The sequence below is a fragment of the Perca flavescens genome, chromosome 19, assembly GCF_004354835.1.
Source record: "Perca flavescens isolate YP-PL-M2 chromosome 19, PFLA_1.0, whole genome shotgun sequence".
In the NCBI taxonomy this organism is placed as follows: domain Eukaryota; kingdom Metazoa; phylum Chordata; class Actinopteri; order Perciformes; family Percidae; genus Perca; species Perca flavescens.
In genome coordinates, this window is record NC_041349.1 from 25,731,613 (window position 1) to 25,755,671 (window position 24,059).

The 24,059-nt window shown below is 42.1% G+C and overlaps 1 protein-coding gene across 1 annotated transcript in view; it reads left to right on the forward strand.

Moving 5' to 3' along the window:
- The window catches only part of fgf11a (fibroblast growth factor 11a), a 135,212-nt gene that overhangs the window by 59,162 nt on the left and 51,991 nt on the right, over positions 1-24,059 (forward strand). Inside the window, exon 2 of the mRNA XM_028564676.1 lies at positions 17,124-17,234. Coding sequence (XP_028420477.1) covers positions 17,124-17,234 — 111 coding nt within the window. The remainder of the gene's footprint in view (positions 1-17,123; positions 17,235-24,059) is intronic.

Below are 24,059 nucleotides of genomic sequence, written 5' to 3' on the forward strand. Positions count from 1 at the left end.
GCTGGTGGTTTGGAGATGATTGATAGTCCTTGTAAATATGGCCATTAGGCTGCCATGTAGGCTCTCCCTGCCTTTATATCCATTATTCATTGTCAACTGGGGCCACTGCGAGCCCCTAATTTTATGCAATTTAGCTGCGCACTTAATGTGAACAGTGAAATATCAGAACACGTGGAGCCTCCTCATCCTGAATCAGGATGTTTCTGAGCTTTAGTGTACATGCAAAAAAAAATGCAGCAACAAAAAAAACTTAATTGTGATAGGGAAACAACTACATACCATACTCCACTTCACATGCTCATTTCAATACGTGATATTTTATTGCTTTGGTGGCCGCCGTCGAGCGCTGTGGATGCAATAAATGCTGGGAGATGAAATACTAGCAGTTGTAAAATCCATATGTCCATGGATTAATAGCTTCAGGCGCCCATGCTGGCGGTGAGAAAGACAATATTAGAGTCAGTGGGGAGTAACAAGCTTATTAACTCCGGAGAAAGCGGAGAAGTGTTTCTGGGTCCAGTGTGCAGAGGCATGGCATGGTAAAGTAGCAGCAACCAAGCAGGAATTAGCCCACAGCACTGAGAATAATACTGAAATGACCTTTGTCCACTGGCTGAGGAAGGAACATAGACGATGCGAGCTTGAAGAAAACGAGTGCACAATTCCATCAAGTGTCCCAGTAAGCTATTTCAGTGGGTCAGCATGCACAACACCAGGGCCTCTCCTAAGTGGAATGCAGCCATCATTCATGGTTTTGAATACAGCTGTGCTTCTCCTACTATGACATGTCAACATGTCCGGTCTATTGCTGCTGGGAAGCTTCATTTTTGGAGGATATGACAGAGGGTACAAAACTCTTACTGTAGCGGAGCCGCACCAGACCAAGGACCCCTATCTGCGTCCTGATGGAAGCAGTGTGGAGGAGGGGTAAGTGCAATATTTGTTAGTGGCAAAATATGTGTCAAACCGTACTGAATAAAGTATGGTGGTGCTGCAGAGATGTCCATACGGACTTAAGAAAAGATCTTTCTTTGGTACAGATCCTCGCAAAAATGACACTATAATCATTTAACATATTTAAAATTTTTATATTTTTCAATGACGACAGTGATACAAAAATGATCATTCCCTCCAATATCGTGAATCATATCGAATCGCAATATCAGTCAAAAATAATCGCAATTAGATGCTTTCCTCATTTCGTGCAGCCCTATTGCACAATACACTAAGTTTGTGCATGAAGATGCATGCATATTCTGGTGTTCTACAAGCAGAGCTGCAAAGATCAATCGATTTAATCGAATTGTTGCCTACTATTAAATTAATAATTAATCTGTGACAGTAAACTGAATATCATTGAGTTTTCACCGTTGTCTGACATTTCATAGACCAACCAACTAATTGATTAATCGAGAAAATAATCGCCAGATTAATCGACCATGAAAATGATGGTTAGTTGCAGCCCTAGTTAGTAGTACAGTGGCAACGGTGCAGACACAGACTAGAAAGATTTCACTCTTTCACTGCAGGAACAGCATGCAACTGTAAATTGCTGCCGCTCCGTTGCTTGGCCTCAAGGAGTAATTACTTGCAAAAGTCGACTGTACTTTGTTTCCACCTATCAGGCAGCACAAAGGACATTCTGTCTGCCAGATGACTGAGAGTTTTGTGTTATAACATGCCTATTCAGTTCTGCTTGATGGCTAAAGAATGGAAGGAAACTACCTCTGCAGCACTTAAAAATCGATATAAATGTGTAAAGATTACCACCGGTTGAGATAAAAAAAAATGAATCACGGTGCATTTTTTAAACGGCCTAGGGCGTAATGTACTTTTGATTTCACTTTTCTGACTTCAGACATCACGTCTTCTTATTTTATGTATGTGAAGAGATTTCTTTCTGTTTATTTTGTTATTTTGATGTGGGATTTGTTTTATATATCTACTACATTTTTTTATTTTTATTTGTCATTTAGGATAGACTACAATTTCAGTTGCACTTCTGATAAGAGGACACATCTGTTGTTTTGCACAGTTAATATAAAATAATCTTGAGAAAATCCTATCATGAACTTAAAATCGTGAATTGTGAGTTGAGCGTATCGTTATATCGCTAGCGCACTGTTCATTGTGACATATGAAGTTTTAGTCTGTGGATGAAATGTGCAGAGTTTTAGTCAGATTTTATCATGCCCTTTAAACTTTTTGAATTACACCCTCCTACATTACATCCCTATGTTAGAGCTGCACGATTATGGCCAAAATGATAATCACGATTATTTTGATCAATATTGAGATCACGGTTAATTATCGAGATTATTTGTTGATTTAACCAAAACAAATTTTATTGTCACATAGGCTAATTATAACTGCTTTTACATCCATATTGTGCTACATTCCTGTTAATACATCCATATTGGGCTACGTTCTTTATTGAAGGATACTGTGAATGAGTATGCCATTTCAGCTGTTGTGCGACCGTTTTCCATACATGCACGTTTGCCGTAATGTATCTACCTGACGAAATAGCAACGCAGATTTCATTGGCTCATTACACTGCTACTTACATGTCTGCGTTGCGCTCTGATGCTCCGAAACCCACGTTAGAGGCAACATAAACATCGCTGCATGTCAAGGTAGTAAACACTAATAACACGTTACACAGCAGGTAGCGTTAGCCTACCGTTAGCTACAGTAAACGCTAATAACCCGTTACACAGCAGGTAATGTTAGCCTACTGTTAGCCACAGTAGTAACTGGATTAAACACAGCTAAAATGCTGACAGCTAAACGGTGTAGTGTGACTGTATTTCCAACAGCGGGATGTCCAACAGTCTGCTGCTAAAGCTATGAGCTAACCGACACAAACTCGCACTATGGTCACTGCTGTTGTCTGAAAAACAAAACAGATGGGACAAAATGTTGCGTTTACTGGTAAACACTGTGACCGGCTTATGATGACCGACTGCTACCTGTTGTGGAATTTTCCTCACGGTACTCTGTCCTCTGACTGTCTACATCTAGAAACTAAGCTGCGTGGTGCAGGGAACAACTCTGATTGGCTCACGGAGGCACGTGATCAGACAGTGATTTATGGAGCGCTAGAGTGGCTTTGCAAAAACTTTGATAAGGAGCGTTCTATGACGCATTTTAAATATCGCTCGATCACGCAAATTTGATCGTGGGAAGCCAAAATCGTGATCGTGATAAAAATTGTATTAATTGTGCAGCCTTACCCTATGTTAACATTACATCCACGCTAGGGCGTGACAAAATAATAATCTCAATTATTGTGATCAATATTAAGATCAGGATTATATACCACGTCCTTGTTGTGCTACATTCCTGCTAATTAATTCCTAATAATTAAGTAGGGCCGGACCCAAATATTAAGATACTCGTTTGTTTGGTAGGTAATCGGTTTTCAAGTTTGGGATATATATATATATTTTAATACTGTAACAAAATTCTTAAAAATGAATGCCTTTAATTACTGTCGGGATTAAGCTATGGGCAGAGGACTTCCGCTAGCCACTAGCCACTAGGCTAATGCCAGTGTAAATACTGAAACAGTGCAGCGTTACCCCATCCATCTCAGCTGAGAACGGAGAAACGTCTGGCGGGTTATAAACGACCAGTCGGATGCGTGGAGAGGTCTGATGGGTTACACCGCAACAGCCTGGTGTTGTTTTCAGGCGATTTAATAAAGGTAACCCGAGGTAAACGCAGTGGACGGCCGTGCGTGATGCCACTGCTGGCACGCCACTCGGTCCTTACCGAGTCACGTTGTCAGTTTTGGAAGCGCTTCATTTCATAAGCAGTTTTTTTTAGGAGCGGAGCACGCATTTTAGACGTCGATATCGCAGTCAATCATGTTCATTTAATTGTGGCAATCCAACGTCCAATGTCGTCTTAGCGATAAATATTTGATTAATAGTGCAGCGCTGATCCACACTAGCTTGGTTTTCTATAAATGCCTGTGTACTGTGGTTTGTCCCGGCCGTTTTGGTGCCGCCTCTTGTCTAATTCTCAAGGGATTGTAGATGAATTTAGTCCATAAATCTGTTTCTTCCGAGAAGCGCTCATGCCAGAACATTACTGGCAGAGACAGAACGTTATTAAATGCAAGATACTCCATATTAACAGTAGTGCATCAGGTCAAGCAGTTAAATCATCTTCTGAACAGGACATATTATTGGGCTGCGGGGAATACGGTCTCACTTCTCGGGAGATACAGTGTGGGATTCCACGGATGCATGCAGACGTTGAATAAGACTAGTTAGTTTTGGTCGTGGAGAAACCAGACACCAGTGGGTCAGATTTGGAAGCCAAAACGGGGCATTGAGCCAGAGCCAAAGCTGTCAGAGTTCCTTCATGTTGGAACATGTGGAAGGGGATGAAAAATTCACTTCAAACATGTTGATCTTGAGTAAATCCAAAGGGACACAAACGCTCTTACATTGACGTAGGGGCTAGCTGTTGCAACTGGAAGAAACAGAGTCTGGGGTCTGCGGCTGAATAGTAGGGCTGCCACCTCTTAGTCGATTAGTCGACTTATCGATCGTTTTGGTCTTAGTCGACTAAGATTTCTTTTGTCGATTAGTCATTTTTTATGCTTATTCATGCTTAATTACTTATTTCCAAGAAACTTCTGAGCACATTTATGGTAAACACAAGATTTAAAGTGGTGCTTTTGCAGGATTAATTGTGGAGAAACTTAGTTTTAAAGATGGTTAATTAACTACATTTATATTGTGCTTTTCTAGTCTTAACCACCTCTCAAAGCGCACAGCTCTGTCAAATCAACTAATCGATTAGTCAACAAAATCGTACAAGTGTTAGTCGACTAAGAATTTCTTTAGTTGAGGACAGCCCTACTGAATTCCATACTACACTAAGTTTTCATTAGCACACACACACACACACACACACACACACACACACACACACACACACACACACACACACACACACACACACACACAAACAAACACACACAAACACACACACACACACACACACACACACACACACACACACACAAACACAAACACAAACAAACACACACACACACACACACACACACACACACACACACACACACACATACCACCAGTGTGTTAGGGTGTTTTCACATATAGTCCTCTTTAAACGAACCACACTCAGTCCTCTTAAAGTGGACCAAAGAGTGGACCGACAGAAAAGGGACTCTTTTTGCGTTCACTGAAAGGTGACTCAGTTCTCTTTCTAGTCCACTTCAGCTCCGATGGGGCCTCCCGGCTCAAATACATTGGCAAAAGACAAAAGGAACCTGAAGCGTGTTGTGTTTACAATGCACAGGTAAAGAGAACCGCAACATGGGCTTTCACATCTGCCTTATTTAGTTTGGTTGAATCGCACTAGAGTTGGTTTTTTCCCTCCTTGGCGCGGTTCGTTTGGGCAGGTGAAAACCCAGCAGTCGCATTCGGGTGCGCACCAAAAGCGGACCAAACAAGTGTACCGAGACCTGCTTGATGACGGGGTCTCGGTACGCTTTCAGTCCAACTCTGGAGCGGTTCGTTTGTGGTGAGAACGTGATCCGACCTCGAGCCCTAACTGTTGGTACTCCTCAAGTCTAGCTAATGTCTCCTGTAGTCAGGTGTGCTTTTGCAATCTGCGATATGGCAGATCATGCAAACTGTAGCAGCTTTCAACGTTTCTCTCCCAGAAATGGACTGTGGTCAAGCTCGCTGTCGCTCGCATCTCTGTGTGCAGAGTGAACTTTCTTGCACTTGCTTGTAATGACGCATTTTGGTACGCTTGGATTTTTCCAGGTGTGAAATGAAACCGATCCAAGGGCAAACCGCTTTAAGTTTACAAAGTCATCAACTGGTTTGGACCAGCGCAAACGAACTACAGGTGTGGAAACGCCCTTAAAGCGAACCTTATGGAGTACGGTTTGTTTTAGAGAGGTCTGAGTCCCTTTTGGAGGGCTGTTGTTCTTCCTATTAACATTTGTCTTTGTAAAGTCTGGTGTAAATGGCTAACTCTTAAAGTATCACTTTCCCTATACAGTGTTACCACCTCGACTTCACCAGCAGCCTGTACACACACCCCATTCATTTGGGCTGCTGTGATGCATGAAGCTGCTGATTTTCTCAAACGACGTTTTTCAAGCTTTAATGCTCCCAAACGCTGAAACGGTTAGTGAACTACAATGACCATGATTCATCAGCGCTGCGTCAGTGGTGTAGCACATCTGTTCTCCCCGGAGTCTGCCTGCGTCGGCGCTGACACAGACCCAACGGAGAGCATTTGGGATGACGTCTCGACAAACAGATGGAAGTATAATAATCAGCAATTGTCGCAGTGTTGCCAGCCTCAAGTGGTTTGACAGACTTCAATGCCTGGAAGAAGAAGAAGAAGAAGAAAATGAATTACCGGGCTCGCTAAATGAACAGTCAGTAGCAAGTCGGCAGTGTATCCCAGTGCTGCTGCTGCTGTTGCGGTGAACTGGCTACCTGTTGGAAACATGTAAAGGCAGAGAGATTTACCCTCACTTTTCCCCCGATATCTGAAATGTTATCTTATTTTCCTCTCCATCTTCCTCTGAAAGACATGTCAGTCATTCAGGCGAGTCTCTGTTGCTTTTAAGTGACGTTTTATTCCTCTTCGCCCTCTTTTCACCGCATCACTCCTTCGCCCTCTTTCAGTCTTTAGAAAGTGCAAAAGTAAGGACTTCTGTGCTGATTGGATATGCATTTCTGCGATGCGATAGGGAGGACGAGAGGGAGGGAAAGAGGGGAAGAGAATGAAAGGGAGGGAGAGAAAGAGGGAAGGCAGTTGGAGGAGGAGAAAGGGTGAAGAGAGGAAAGTGGAAATGAATAAGGTTGGGCATAGCCAGATAAAGCTGTTAAGGAGGCATCAGGCAAACATTTGCTGATGGACTCCTACTGACCCTCCCCTCTTTGCAATGTGTACCCTGTGGCCCCCAATTACCGTTAATTCCAGTGCAACCGGTGCTCTTATGTGGGAATAAAATGTAATTTGTGTTAGTTTGTAGTAAATTAGTTGAACACCGCTATGTTTAGGAATATGTACCATGTAAATACAATAGCTCTTCAAACTCAAAAACTGGATTTAGACTTAGGTCCCCTCTGCAAGACATAGACACAAAATTACCTGATAATGCTGGACACGCCTTATGTGATATTTGTTATTTTAGTGACGCAAACTCCAAATTCCATTGCAGATAATCAGATTACTAAAGAAACAATTGACATGCAGTGAATCTGAGGCTGGTAACCCAGCCTTGGGGAGAGGGAGGAAACGATAGAGAATGACACATAAGCTAAAGGAGATGAAGAAAGAGACCGTGATCTAACCACCCCCCCCTCCCACCTCTACACCCTTTACTTTCCGCCTCGCTACATATCGGGCACACTACTTCCTCCACTGGTAATGAACGTTGGCACCGGTCGTAAATCGGGCCCTGCCGAATCTTCCAATATGGAAGGAATTCCTAGTGATACTGGGCCAGATCGTAAATAGTGAGAGGACACTTGAGAGGAGAAAGTAAGAAAGAGATGGATGGACAGAGGGAAGGACACAAAAAAGTGTTTGTGTGTGTGTGTGTGTGTGTGTGTGTGTGTGTGTGTGAGACGGAGAGAGAGAGTGATGACAGACAGACGTTGTCCTTGGCAGACAGTCTCTGCTTCTTCAGCCAAGCCCATTCTCTTGAAGGTGTCAGACACACACACACACACACACACACACACACACACACACACACACACATTTAGAATTGGAGTGTGTCATGGGGGTGAAAATAACACTTGCTGCTGCCCAGTTGTCTTCTGACTTGAGGCAACGGGCAGCCGGAGGGTTCAGGGCAACTTTTAATGGTTGAAATTCTTAATAAATCAAATTAATCCTGCTCTTTTTTAAGGTCACTCTATTATTGGCATTGCATGTTTGTGGGATTAGAAGCACAAATCCTCCTCATGCATTAAACACACACACACACACACACACACACACACACACACACACACACACACACACACACACACACACACACACACACACACAAACCACGTGTTGTAGGATATTAGGGCTGTCCCAAACGATTGCTTTTTAAACGATTAATCTAGCGATTATTTTTTCCGATTAGTCGACTAATCTAATGATTAATTTTTCAATTATTGATTATTTTCCCATTGCTCTATTATTAACAATTTACACAAAAATAATTTCAATAAGGTTCTCTATTTATTAAAATAGTTTAACACTGCACTGTTCAAGTAAAATGAATTAGTAGTGCAACCTGAAGCCAAATGTAGGCTATCAATCAATCCAACCACAAAATAAAGTCACCTTCAGGAGGAATACTAAAATAAAACTGAAAGTAAACAGAGCGCGCGCTCGTCCTTTCGTGCTGCTATCTCTGACTCACTAACTGGACCGTCGACCTGACAAAAAACTGCATGAATGCGGAGAAGCTCGGCTAGCTTCCGAGCTAAGGTGGGGCTACAGTTTAGGTGTCCCTAGAACCTGCGTATCTAACAGTAGTTCTGCATTACATTAGTTCTGCATTACGTTAATTAATTTGCACGCAAGTTTTATTATTTATTTTATTTATTGACGCGTCGACGCAAATTATTTGTGTCGACGCATTTACATAATCGATGACGTCGACTACGTCGACGAATCGTCCCAGCCCTATAGGATATGATAACTCTGATAACAGATCTGTTGTCTGTTGATTAATGCTATGCAGTCTACACGAGCATGTATTTGTTTTAGTCCCGTGGTTTTAATGCCATTTCAGACGCCTTTTCACACTGCCAGGAATAAAACTGTCGGGGAAACTATGCATTGTTGTTATTTTGGACACATTTTGGACACTTACCCTATGTTAACATTACATCCACGCTAGGGCCGCACGACATGAAACATGTTAACATCGGAAGCTTTAATTCCAAAATGTCAGACTGAGTTTTTTTAAGCCTTCTTCAGTTAAACCCTAGGCTGGATTCAGGCTTCAACTGCCCCCTGATTCAGGCACCCGTCCTCAGCCAACCGTTGTATGTTTCGGGACACTGATGCATAAACGCAAGGCACATACAGTACAGCGGAAAAACGCAGGGTGCTCAGCAACGCAAAAGCAGCGAGCAAAGCTCTTTAAAAAGCTGCCCCAGGCTGCTAAAATGCACTCTGATCGGGGCCCCACTCTGCTGATGACACTCATGCAAACCATTTTTTTAGCCTCAGCTCTCCACCACCCCAACCTCCTCCTTATGTGATAAGCTTTGTGTATTGCTGATGTACCAATGGCCCCCTTTACACCTTGCATTAAAATGTGCTTTAGGTGATTGCATTGCAATTGGATTGAGCTTTACTACAGATAGTGCAGGCTTTTTATTCACATTAAATACATTGAGGGCGGATTGTGATGTGCTAAACCACCTCCAGAGGTGGTCAGGGACGCATTGTGACCACATTGAACACGTGTAAATGCAAATGCATTTTCAATCCACATACAACTACTACCAGCACCGGCCTAAGTCCTGACACCGGGGTGCGCACAACTTTCAGCCCAGACACGAAGAAGATCTCCATGCAGCAACAAGAGCAAAGTTCCATTAGAGAAATAAACTCCTAGTCATTAGGAAGTCAGTGCTGGGAGCTGAGGCGAGAGTGGCCACTCCTGGTGGACGGTGCACCTCCGAAAACACCCCGAAACTGCATCTCAAATGGCAGACATCTATCCGTCCTGTGCTGTAGGATGCTGCCTGTCATTGCTAGAAACGGTTAATTCCTTAATGCGATGTCTCTGGCTCGATCATAACTCCAGCAGGCCACCCCATTATGCATGTGGAAAGTTTTCACATCTTGCCCAAATCAAGTTTGACTTCTGCATACATTATGCACATCACCACCCTTAGAACCCCGCAGATATACCATCTAAAGTTTACCAAGGAGCCAAGCAGACTGCTGAAGAAGCTGCAAAGGTCATCCCACTGGGGGAATGGATTGGTGTAAAAGACATTATCACATGCCCTGCTGATTATTCGTGCGTGACTAGTGATGGAGCGCAAGGATGTTAGTTCACATCATCCAACTGTCTGACATTTTGCTATATCTACTGGCTAGCTTTGATAATGAACGTTCCTAGTCCCCAAAGGATGATTTCTGATGCTTCTAACTCCTAACCTTTGTTTGGCATCACAGTCAAACGCCAAGATAGCAAGTTTCTGTTCTTAAAAATGGATATCCACATGGCCCAGTGGATCAATCCCAGTGCCTTTTGAACATTAAGCTTTTTTCCCATTGACACCATTTGATCAAAATGTTGGCGTGGAGACGTCAGAATATATAGGTCTCAGGTTGTGTTGACATTGTAAGGACAGAATCGCAGAATTCACTTTGGAAAATCTTGTCTAACAAGCTGTCATGGAGTAAGGCGAACTACTGTAAAGCTACACCCCAAAGCAATATAAGTCTATAGAGTTTAGTCAGTTATGGTAGAAAGGGTTTAAACAACAATTCTCTTGTATTTTGGTTTCATGTTATAGGTAATGATAGTCGTTTCTTGCATTTTCACTCGAGACCTACTGTCACAACACTCCACACACATTGACTTAGGCAGCGTGTGGGTGTGGCTGTGGCTGTGTAAAGGCTCTGTACATGCCCCAGTAGTTTTGCATGTCCGAGCAGCGCTTTTTGGATTACAGCATCGTTACCAAACAGGGACGCACGAAAGCCGATTCACGCCAACATGCGCCCTCCTCTGTGCTCTGCTCTGGACTGTGGCAGATCTGTTATGCAGCACATGGCTGTGTGGTCTTGAGGCTTAATTTGGGATTAACATTCAGGATATTACCGATTACCACACCCCACATTTGACCTTCTGTGTCTAGTTCAGCCACCGCTGGATGGATGAGCTTTAATCTTTGAGTAGTTACAGCGACTCAACCTCGCGGCCGAAGCCAGAACGTCCGATGAAAAGCTTTCAAAACATGTTGTGTCACGCTGTCGGAATGAAAGGGAGGATTACACACCAGCATTTCTTTGACCAATTTGCATCCAAGGCTTAACTCAAACCCTAATGAGCTTCAATTCAACTTCTCAAGGATTGCAGAAAAATTTGCTAGCTTTGCAAAAAAAAAAAAAAAAAAAGAGTATTTGTATAACATTTTTAATCTAACATTATGTCACCTTCTCTTCAAATAAAAAACAAATCCCGTCAAATTGATGATAATGAGATTGTATGTTGGGAAAACAAAGTGATGGGGATACAGTGCAATAGAATAATATAATCACAAAGCCAAAAAACAATTTCAGACCTATCTGCATTGATTTTTGTAAAATATATAATTTAATGCTTTCATTTACACATCAAGGGCAATTTACTTGTTATCCTCTGTTTCTCTGGAGGGAACTTTGGGAATCATATTGAAAGACATGGGCATTTAACAGACATGGAGGGTCTACAAAAGGTGTCAAACAAGCTGTTTTCATAATAATAAAAAAAGACCTACTGTATACACATTTTGTAACTGGCAGTAGTTAAACTGCTACAAATATGTGACCCATTAAAATAGGGGATGAAGGCTGAATTCCTTTTTATCTGATTCTAACAACAAGGCCGTGGTTAACCAGCTCAGAATGATGCGAGTTATTCCAACTCCCAAGTTGGATTAATATGAGGTTGTCCTGTTCTTTTCTCATGATGCCAACATTTCCTGAATACAGCAAACACAAAAAAAGACACACTTGCATTATGGGAAGTGTGGGATTACCGTTTTTATGTGGCACGACTCAAATGATTGGGTGTAAATGTCATGGTATCTCAGTCTGTTGTTATATTGAATTTTTAATTCACTTTTTCAACATTATATTTTGACTTCCCCTCTAACTTTATGAAAGTGCCATGGATACACAAAACATACTCAAATATAGTGTCTTCTCCATAATGTATTCATTTTCTGTGTATAATTAATTTTGAGTGTACATTTTGGGATTGTTACCTTTTGCAGTGCTCTCTCTCTCTCGCTCTCGCTCTCTCTCTCTCTCTCTCTCTCTCTCTCTCTCTCTCTCTCTCTCCCCTGCTGTCCACCAAGGGCCAACTGCCAGCTGCCCCCGTACTTCTCTGTCTCATCCATATTTGATGCATCTCATTAAAACTTGATCGTGGAAACACTTCAGCATTCTGATATTCCTGCTGATCCACTATTTAGTCTCCCTCAGCACTTTGGCGTGAAAGGGCCCCCCCTCAGTCATGCTTGAGAGAAGAAACTTAACACAAAAACAAAGTTTGAGAAAAACACCCCAAATTATCTCTAGAGCGGTAGCGGATGACGGAGTCTGATCGGTTCGGCAAAACAAATAGTTAGCCCTGATGTCTCCAAGTGCACCGCGTAAATGGCGATTGGTATTTCAGAGCAGGGCAAAACGACGACAGGAGATGGCTCGTTAAACATTCAGTGTGATGGTAAAGTTGGTCTGGTTTGTTTCTTGAGTTTTTGCCACCTTACACGCAGGGAAGTGAGCTTTCTGCTCAGTTCAAGTGCAGCACCCCGCTGTAGTTACACTACAGGGTGCTCGTCGCTTCATATTTCCAGGTAGCTACCCAGAGCCGATCCGCCCTATACGCTCACTACGCAAGCTGCGTAGGGCCCCGCAAATTACTCGAGGCCCCGCCTCCCCCTTGTGTCATAGCGTGTCAATTAATCAGCATCCATGACAAAATGAAGCAAAACTATCCTTCTGGTCAAGAGAAAACACCATGAGAGTGAATTGCGGGAACAACAATCAGGTAAACTTGTGTTCTCTCCTCTCCAAGTTTGATGTCAGCAAAGTAAAGTTATGTTTATGTGCATTTCTATTGTGTTTTTTTTCGGTCTTGCTAACCTAGCTGGGCAGGCAGGCAATGCATGTCTTGATCTGTGTCTAGCTGCTAATGCCAATCACTTCCAGGGCTGTGTTTTGTGACTTTGTGCCTGACAAAGGTGAGAGTAAAATACATTATATATAACGTTTGATAAACGACAAAGTGCAACGGTGTTTGTTTACTGCAGCTCGGAAAAGATAACCACGTTGGGTGTGTTATCATGCGTTAGGCGCGTGCACGAAATGAAACGCACATTTTTCAAACAGAAATATATGTGAAGACCAGACAGACTGTAGGCTACAATATATGGGCGTGAATGATGGCACTTCTCATCAAAGTACACATTATACATTATACATACACTGATTATCTAGTCTCAGACAATGTGTAGTTAAAAACTCTAAACAACTGCACTAATTATGCAAGATGGAAAGCAATGTATTGACAATTTGACATTGATTTATAAGCTATATTGAATTTAAAATGTTAATTAGCTGGACATACTGGTCAATAGGGATGCACATCCCTCAGTAAATTATAACCATAAATCAAGAATTGCTTCAACATACATAATAAATAATAATAAAAAAACTTTAACATGCTATGGCAAGCCATTTTAGCTTTTATTCGTTCACAGTTTATGCATTTTTGATATCAAGACTTAGATTTTTTTTACTATTTGCAATGTGAATTCTTGATTATTTTTACTAGTAGGGCCCCTTAGTTATTTTTTACCTACTAATGTCTATTTTTGATATCAGGTATTACATGTTTACTTGTACAAAAGTTAATTCTTGATATCACTCACAGGGATTATTAATATCTGCATCACTAGTTCACTATTTAAATATTACAAGAGCCAAGCCATAGTATAAATAGTATTTTATATTTGAAAATGTATAAAAGGAAATTGGGAGCCAGTTTAATTGGGTCGGATGCAGCTTATAAAAATGAGTTCTCTATAATTTGCAGGTGCTATGCTTAAGTTTGTCAGTAGAGGACATGCTGGATCATCAGCCAGTACAAGCACAGACTCAGTTGTTACACATCCAGCCTCCACAGCCAGTACTAGCACAGACCCAGTACAGCCAGCTTCAGCAAAAACAGCACAGCCGTCTTCAGCAAGTACTAGCAACACAGACCCAGGTGAACTGGTGACTGTGTGGCAATGGCAAATGGTTTACATAGCTCACGGCACCACGGGTCAGGTAGAGGGCCCCTTAGCAGAATTTTGCTTAGGGCCCCAGGGAGGTCAGGATCGGCACTGTAGCTACCACAAAAAGTGTACCTCTGTGAAATAATCACATCCTACAGAAATAACTAAACAACTTCAGGGGCCTATTCACTTTCAACTACACCTTTTTTTGTAAATAACTGACCCCAGATACCCTGAAGAAAAAAATAACTGTCAACATAGCATCATGACTTTGCGTAAACATACACGCCACTTTCCTAAAGCCAAATGGCGTGTTATCTCTAAGCATTTTTGAGCTATCCGCGTGTATGTCTACGCTGTATACAGCGGATGTTATCGCGAGAACGTGCCGTGCTATCGCGAGAACGTGCCGTGCTATCGCGAGAACTTTAAAAAAAAATAGTAGTTTTAAGCTATTAAAGGCTTTAGTAACACAAAAAAACCCCGACAAAAACATGAAGGTGACCAATGTCACACGCTTAGGAAAACAATAAACGGCTGGGTTTAGGAAAGAAACATTGTGGAAGGCTTAAAAAAAAAAAATTATTGAAAAACACCACACGTGGGACGCAATCCCGGCTCTCCTGGGTGAAAGTCCTGTGTTTTACCCATCCACCCCAACCGACCTCCCTCCGCGGACTTACGTCCTTTCATACTACTCGCTACGGCGAAAATTCACACGTAATGTAGATCACTGGCGGCTGAACGGCGTTGATAAACATGCTAAAAAAGTGATTTTGCGTCTTGATAACACGCCAAAATGGTATAAGAATAGGCGTGTCATACATACGCCACTTTATGAGATCAGTCTGTAAGCATGAAGTGGCAGCTCAGTTCTGAATTGGGTGCTGTACTGAACAAACTTCAGTCCGGGCTGGGATTCTGAGTCTGGGCCAGGGACGGCACATGGCTTTCGCTGCAAACACGGTGGTGGCTGAGCCGTAATGGCGGTGGCCTGCACTGCTAGCCGCGAACTGACAGTTGTCATAGTGCTCCCACTGCCTAGCGCAGTGGTTCTCAAACTTTCTTTTACATCGCATACCACTTCAGAAAATATTAGGCTCTCTAAGTACCACCATTATGGCCCACATCAAAATAGAGTAGCATAGGCCTATATCAGTTTCAGCTACGGGTAGTTCACACAGGAGGTAGGTTCATTCCTAAAACCAATATTTGTTGTCGACAGCCACGCAGTACTTCCTCCGTCCCGCTCCAACTGAAGCCAAATTTGAGGCTTCTCGGTCATATCTTCTTACTGTTTTGCGTAATTTGCCGCTAGCAGTTGCTGTGGAGGCTCAAAATAGTCTCCTCTTCATAACACACTTCTCTTCCTAATAGTTCAAGTTTGAAGCCACAATTGCAGTGTTTTGAACCGTTGATTATACCTCTGCTTACTATAGTGCCATCACATCTCGTAACTAGTTATGGATGTATGCGGCGCCCCGTCCATGAACCTAACTATATAGCAAGTTGATATCGAAACAAAAATATTACACTTAAACATGTATTTGTAGTATTTCTATAGTATTATTATATATATTCTTTTATATATCAGAGATTCCATCCACATACCACTAGAGGGAGCTGCCCCTCTGCTCTGTATGGAGGTTACCGCTGATCACTAGCAGATCACAACGGGAGGGGGAAATGGGGAGCGCTAACAACAACAGTTAGTTAGTTAGTTAGTTAGTTAGTTAGTTAGCTCACAGCGGTAACGTTAACCTGTCCCGACCAGAGCGCCAGCCAGCGGTACATTGGACACGAAGGGAGGGGCAAACGGGTTTCATCATTCATTCCCAGGTCATCAATGCCAAAGGACAGGACTAACATGCACGTACGTGCACGGGGGCGGCAGGACCGGCTACCAAAACCAAAACAAAGAACCGAGAGGCTCGGATTACAACACGCACAGAAGGCAGCGTGACTTCATTCTCCGCTCAGGACGCCATTACCGATTACTGATATTAATGTTCTGAATGTTGAGTACAGCCCATTTTTTTTAACCTTAAATAATGTGAAATACTAAAACTAGCAATACACTTTACTAATAAGCAAAATAAAACCCCAAAAAACAACCTTTTATACCTCACAAATGCAAATATGAAACAACCATATGTCCCTATAAAATCAAATAATTGAAGCTTCCCTTTCTCTTGCTATCTTAGCACTAACGTCCTGCCTAATTACCTGGTTGACGTTGTTTGCATCCCCCAGTTGTGATGCTCGCCCCATTGTGGGCAGCTACTTGCGCACACATGTACATGAGGGCAAACACTAGGGGTGGTAAAAAAATATATATATATATTGAAAATTGTATGTATCGTAATTTTTTTTGCACAGTATTATATAACAATAATATTATTTATTTATTTTTTTACCAATGATTAACCCAAATCATTTTCTGTTTATACGGTACCGCCGACGTCGACTACATCATATCCGTTTCCAGCAAAACAGAAAGCAGAAAATGCAGAAAGTCCACGTTATGTACTTCTTTAAAAATGAAATGCATGTCAGACCGACTGACTGACTGATGTGTAATGTGCATTCTAATTTTAGAAAGCAATTAGTTTTTAGAAATGTCTCATGATATATTGTCTCTGGGAGTGTATTATTCAACTTTTTGTTTTTTTTTATCAAAGAAGGAAAAGAAAATCGCAAAACTCAAATGCTGTCGAATCGCAATACAAATCGCATGGGCACACATGTATCGTGAAGGAATCGGATTGGGACAAAAGCATATTGTCCCAGACCTAGTAAACGCACACACACACTCACACACACACACACGTACACACAGCATGCAAACACATGGACTGTACCTTGCCTCACTTGAACACGTGAAAGATGCTTCTCCTTAGCAGACGCCGGGATCCCATCAATCCTGCTGAAGGCCACAGTCACACACCAACATGCAAGTGCACACACTTCACTGTTTGACTATTTCACAGTGTAAATATCAAGACGTGCCTCTTGTTTAGTCAATGTGTGTGTGTGTTCCTGTTCCTGTTCCCCGGACACTAACGTGTGCTTAACCCTGTGTTTGCTCTGCAGAGCCCCAGCTGAAGGGCATCGTCACGCGGCTTTACTGCAGACACGGCTTCTACCTCCAGATGCTGCCGGATGGCACCATGGAAGGCACAAAGGACGAAAGCAGCTCCTTCTGTAAGTGAACAGTCGGACGCACAGAGATCAGACAGCCAGTTTAAAGAAGGCGTGCATTTCATAGCTCTCTAACAGTCACCAGTGGTTCTCAACCTCCTCGAGTTGCTCCCTAGTCTAGAATATGTCATTTCATATTTATTTTTTTTGTCCCCCAACCATCTGGCAAACCCCCAGAAATGATCTTGCGATCCCCATGGGGGGGTCCCCCGACCCCCAGGTGAGAACCACTGATTTGTACAGCACTGGGAATTCCCACTGCTTTGATGCCAAAAGGACATTTAAAAAAAAAAGAAATAATAGAAAAGGGAGTTCCTGGTTGGAGAGTGGTTTATCTGACTAACGTCTGGACAGCACATGGATGCAGGATAACACTGCCATGCTTTTCTGGTCTGATGATGATGATGGCATACATAATTGCTACCTGGATGTGTTGTCATGGTTTCCCATATTCCTATAGCACTATTTCGGGGCGAGTATATGCACTCAGCTTGTAACTGCAGTGTTTTAAAGTCACTTAATAGCACCGGGAGAACCCTCTGGGGATCTGAATCAAGACTTAAAGCTCTGCCTATTAGTACAAAAACGTGTGACACACACACACACACACACGCACACACGCACACGCCACAACCATGTAAACACATCTCACTCTGCGAGAGGTCATCACCTGGGTGATTACTGACCAAAAACATCACACACTCCTGGACTACCCTCCAACCCTCCCAAAGAGATCAATTTTGTGTTATAGGATATCCCTGATGTGGAAACACACCATATTTTTCTGTAAAAAAAAAAACAAAGAAGTTTGGATGGAAACCATGAAGCCTGCACATTTTCGGATTTACGGTCTTCAGAGAGAAGAACAAGAATTCCCACTGACTCTCAGTTGTACTTCCCTCAGCATTTCCTTGAGATGTAGCCGTGTTAATAGCTTTTAATAACCTGGATTAAACCTCCAGGCATTTTTTGTGAGGTTTTCCCCTTGGCATTTGTCCCGGAGAAAACATTTAACAGTATTTTTTTTAATGTGATTTAGACATTGCCAGGATTATGTTTGATGAGTGGAAAACTTGCAGTGGGATTGGGACGAGTAAAGGTGACTACACAGCGAGCCGATAATCGGCTGTGTGACAATTTTAGTACAATATGAGATCGTATTCTGAACAAGCCACCATGACAGTCTGTCTTTGAACAGACCCCCCTCCTCCTCACCTCTCCCTCTTATGTAACAGCACACCTACACTGAGGCAAACATTGCTGCACTGTGAACTTTAAACGTTCTCACGACGAGTCTGAAATATTCATCACGTAATACCGTTGGGCACATCCGAAGGTGAACGGTGCTCATTTCCAGACCTAACAGTGCTTCCTAGTGTGTCGGGATGTTTATATTTTTTTCATCAAGTCAGTGGGGGTCACCTCGCAAAGTGCGTGCGTGGGTTTGACTTATTGTTTATTTTATAACAACTTTAATTCCATCAAACCCAGGATCTGGTTTAATGTTGTCCTGGGCTCTTTGCATTCTCAGGGGACTCTGTGTGTGTGTGTGTGTGTGTGTGTGTGTGTGTGTGGGTGTGGGTGTGGGTGTGCGTGTGGTGTGTTGGTGGGGGCTGTAAAAAAAAACTCTAAAATTGTGCACTTTTTTTATTTTTCTTATCAAAGTCTCGTTATTTAGTTATTCATTCATTCAGTCATGCAGGAATTGTTGAGTGATGGACATCAATGTAACTGAGTATCAATCAGCGGCACTATCATCTACCTGACTGCATAGAATATTGAAAGGGTACAAACAGCTGTGTGGGCATACTGTAACACACTGACTGTCAGGCTAAGCTTCTGTACTCTCCCTGGGAGCAGAGAGCTTTCAGTATATTGCAGACTGGCCTGGGAAAGACCCGACAATTCAAGTAATTCCCCCAAGTGCAAGCATTTAGTGCGACAGTGGTGAGGAAAAACTCCCTTTTACATGTCAGTCCATTATAATTTCATTATTTTTTTGTGTGTTGCTTTTTAAAAGCCAACAGCGATCATATACTAGTCAAGTCTCTATCGACGACGTTTTATTTCCGGGGATTGTTTGGTGCCGCCGGAGGTTCCGCCAGATGTTCCTCATTTTCAGCCGGACGTCCCTCAGCTTCCGCTTTCTTTGTGTTGGCGTTCTAAACTCCGGTCGATTCGGGAAACGTCCTCCGAGCTAATGAAATTGTATTTATCTTCTTTTTTTTTTTTTTTTTTTTTTGGAGTAAAATTCTCATTACGCAATCAACGGCCATTTCAATTCCAGAGCCCACCTCCCTACGTGCACATGCACAAGTTCCTTCCCGAGGCGATTTTGCAGAGGCACCGTTGCTCCGTCCGGCACTTAGCGCCGCCCAAGACGATTGTGATTGGTGTATAGAAATGCCAATAAACCAGAGCACATTTTTATCCCATCCCGGAATGCTGTGTGGACTAGCCAGACCCTCCTCTGCAGCGCTGTGGAGGAAGGTCTGGCAATGCGAGACTATGTAGTGTCAAAACTGGATGGACGATGAACGATTATGTGAGCTACTCTGACCACTTTTCCCATCTGTCCAGTGCATAAATCCTGGCCCTATTGCTGTGTGAGAGTTTGATTAAATACACATTGATTGAGGTGCCTTGTAAAGGAAAATATCAGCTTAAATGTAGGTCTGAAAACTAGATTGTGACACAGACAGTCAAGACAGAGATAAGGTCATAAAACAGGCCCTTGTGTCAGTCGAAATCTCGCTTTTAGTGGTTTCTTTTATGGTATTCCCATATAGAGTTATGATGAATCAAATAGCCATGAATCAATTACCAGACAGTGAACCTGGGGCTCTTTGAGCCCTGGGGGTCTGGGGCCCACTCCCGCTGGTGATCAAGCCTTGCACCATGGTTATCAATACACATTTATTTCTCATGATTTTCCACTTATATGGGACAAGTAAAGTTCTATGGGTATCCACCAGTCTCCACTTTGCAGACATCTGCATTGCTATTTCGTCCGGTAGATACCGTTAACGTGAACAGAAAATTGCGTCGCCTGTATTTTTCGCGGCAAACGTGCATGTGTGGAAAGCGGTCGCACAACAGCTGAAATGGCATACTGCTTCATAGTATCCTTCAATAAAGGAAGAGGAATGTAGCACAATATGGATGTGAAAGCAGTTATAATCAGCCCATGTGACAATACAATTTGTTTTGGTTCAAATCAACAAATAATCGTGAAACTTAATCGTGATCTCAATATTGATCAAAATAATCGCATTGGCACATAATGCATCAATAATTATAATCCAGTAATATAATACACATCAGTTTGAAATGGGCCCTTCTGTATAATAAGTACTTTTACTTTTGGTACTTTAAGTATATTTTGATGCTACTACTCTTTGACTTACTACTGTAACTACTCTAGGGCTGTCCTCGACTAAAGAAATTCTTAGTCGACTATCAATTAAATGATTTTGTTGACTAATCGATTAGTTGATTTAATCGACAGAGCTGTGCGCTTTGAGAGGTGGTTAAGACTAGAAAAGCACAATATAAATGTAGTTAATTAACCATCTGTAAAACCATCTGTTTCTCCACAATTAATCCTGCAAAAGCACCACAATAAATCTTGTGTTTACCAGAAATGTGCTCATAAGTTTCTTGGAAATGAGTAATAAGCATAAATAAGCATAAAAAAATGACTTATCAACTAAAGAAATCTTATCGACTAAGACCAAAACTACCGATTAGTCATCTAATCGACTAAAAGGTGGCAGCCCTAAACTACTCTACTTCTTCTACCACCGCATGCAACATTTGAGACCTCACAGCCCCGTACAAATGTCTGTAAAGGGGGGGGGGGCACTAAAACTGGGCTAATGGACAATGGATGTGTTTTTTTTCTGATCCAAACATGTGAAACAAAATAAAATCCTGAGGCATGCAACCCTTATTGCACCATGTAACCTTCCCCTGCCCTTCACCTCTTCAAAATGTGTGTATGCATGTGCGTGCACTAGAGAAGTCCTAAAAAAAAAGGGCCAAATCAGCAGCTATAATGTGATAAATAATTCAGGGAGCAACCACATGATTCATGACTGAGGCCCTCGCCCTGACAGAGTTCTTGGCCAACTGTGGTACTGATCGTAAACGGGTGTGTCTCTAGAAGTATACATCGACGCAAGCACACCTTTTTCAGACATGTACAGTACTTGTCTAACAGAAACATTCTCAAAGTACAGTTGCCCTTTTAAAGGGCCTCTCCCAGAATTACCGTCTCTCTCCCATCACCTTTTTCCTCCCCCTTGTCCCCTGACTTCTCCCTTTTATCCCGTGATGACATGGACCCAGTGGTCTGCAACCTCTCTGACCCCCCAGACAGAAATGTGTCGGGAAGGCGAAAGGTTGGTGTTGGGACAAAAGTTGGGAAGGAGGGTATGGAAGCCTTGAGGGGGCGGGGGGGTGGGGTGGGATGTAGCAGAACAAAAATAGTTACAAGTGTGGCTTTTTCTTTATGGCCTTGCAATACTTTTATCACTTTTTTTTTTCTCCCCCTCAGGGCTCCCATAACTAGGCGATAGAGGAAGTTGTCACAAAGCTGGACGTGATTGTATATTAAAGCAAAAAAGCGACAAAAGGAAGGAAACGGAGAATAAAAGGGATCAGAGAAGAGAAAAAAAAAAAGAGGGCATTGTGGAATACGCCAGAGAAAAGTGAGCTACCGAGACAAGGCGGGTTGGCAGAGGAAGAGAGAGAAAGTGAGAGGGAGGGGAGAAATGTGAGGATGACAGAGAAAAGAGGGCTAGAGCGAGAGAGAGAGAAAGGAGCAATAGGGAGCAGGAGGAGCAGCTGGCACACAGCTGATGGCTCCTCCATCACTGTGTCTCCCCCCTCTGGTGGGAGGTCAGAGGAGCTGCCCCCCCCCCTCTCTGCACCTCTCCTTTTCTGTTCTCGGCTCTTCCAAACTGTTATGTAATGAAGCTGGAAGAGGAATGAAGGCAGCAGAGACGAGCGTGGTAAGGGAGTTGAGATTTATTGTCTATTTATTGGGGAAGAAAGTGCTGTTAAAAGACTATACTATTATAAGGGCTGCACAATATATTTATTTTTTATTGTCATTGCGATACTTGCACAATATACACATCGCGAAAGGCTGCGACCTATTGCAAAAGACACTCCGAATTTTTTTTCTGTTTGTTGAAAGAAAATGTCAGTGGCAAACTGCATGTTAAAATGTAACTCAATCAAATGCATTTAAGGTGTAAAATCACCACTAGACATGGTCTCAGTGTACTTTACAATTAAAGGAACACAGCGATAACAGACAGCAGCAAAACAACTGAACAGCATTAAAGCAGTAATAATAAACAATACAAAACCAGCAACATAAGAGAACAAGTGAAGAAGCTGCTCGATGGTGTTTTAAGCCCCATGCATTGACTTCAAGGCAGAGCGGCAACCGTTGACTTCAAGGCACCTAACCTTAACCCTAACCATTGCCTAATCCTTGTGCCTACCAGGCAGCGCTGCCTGGAAGGCGTTTATGGGGGGTTAAAACACCAAACACAGCAAAAGCATTGTTTGTGCAGGACGCAGAAAGGATGGCATGTTATGGTTGGCTGTAGTATAATGAGTAGAGATGGGTTTTCAATCTAGATTGAAAATTGTCAACTGAGTAAGCTTCTTTAACATGTAGTGGGAGGCCATTCTAAAGATGAGGTATGAGAATGCTCTATCACTAACAGATTTGTTTGTGTACTAGGGGAATAAACTGTCATTGTTTTTTAGTGGTGCCCTTTTATATTGAATTCAATTTGTTCAGTAAAAGAATATTGAGATTGATTTCCTTTCATTTGTTTTAAATTCAACAAGCATTTTGTTGTATTTTAGCAGAATACTGAAAGCAGCAGAAATGCAGAACTGAGTAGACTTAAATATCGGTTTGTTTATCGCAAGTAATGTCGTTATCTCGATGTTCAACGTTTCCTCAAATCGTGCAGTCCTATTACAAATTTTGTGCGTTTTAGCCAGTTTACTATGGTACTATAAAGCTTGTTCTTTACAGTTTGCCAACCATTTTCCTAACTACTGTGCAGACAGATTTTTTTTTGTAATGCCGTTTCCTATGTGTGCTGATGAATGGGTAAGAATGGATTGATTTGAAAAGTCTGTGTGTGATTAAACCCATGGAGTGGAAAGTTTTAATTTGTAGCATTTCAAATCATTCTGATGACATGAGTTGTTAATTGTAGTGTGCCAAAGCGTCTTTTTTGTGATTCTGTGGGGGCTCAAGGCTATAGTTAGGAATGTTAAAACTCTGCACACTGTGGCTGTTACTTGAGGAAGTCTCCGGCTTTATGAACTCACTTATATGAGTGGAAACATAGCTTGAAAGGTACAAAAATAAAGCCATGCTTAAAAAAACAACAAATGAAAAAAAAGTTATTTCATGTTTTACAAAAATTAAAAAAATAAGACTAGAAGAACATCTGAAAAAAAAGTAAATATTAGAGATGCAGTAATAATAAATATAATTTTATGTAGCATCATTGTTTCTGCTCATGACCCGTCCATTTTTTGTGTCAGGCCCCTTGGAGGCCAACGCGCTGTTTGAGGAATCGCAGCTTTAAAAGCCCCTGAAGACATGGTTTCTAATCTTTTTCTCCATAGCATAAATTATTCATGACTAAATAAACAACAAACAACACTGAAGTTTGAAAAAAAAAAAATATTCCAAGATATCATTTATTTAGAGATTTTGATTGACAGTGTTTGTAATAGAAGCAAATAACTGATTCAAATGTAGCTACACTTTGGTTGGTGCGCGGT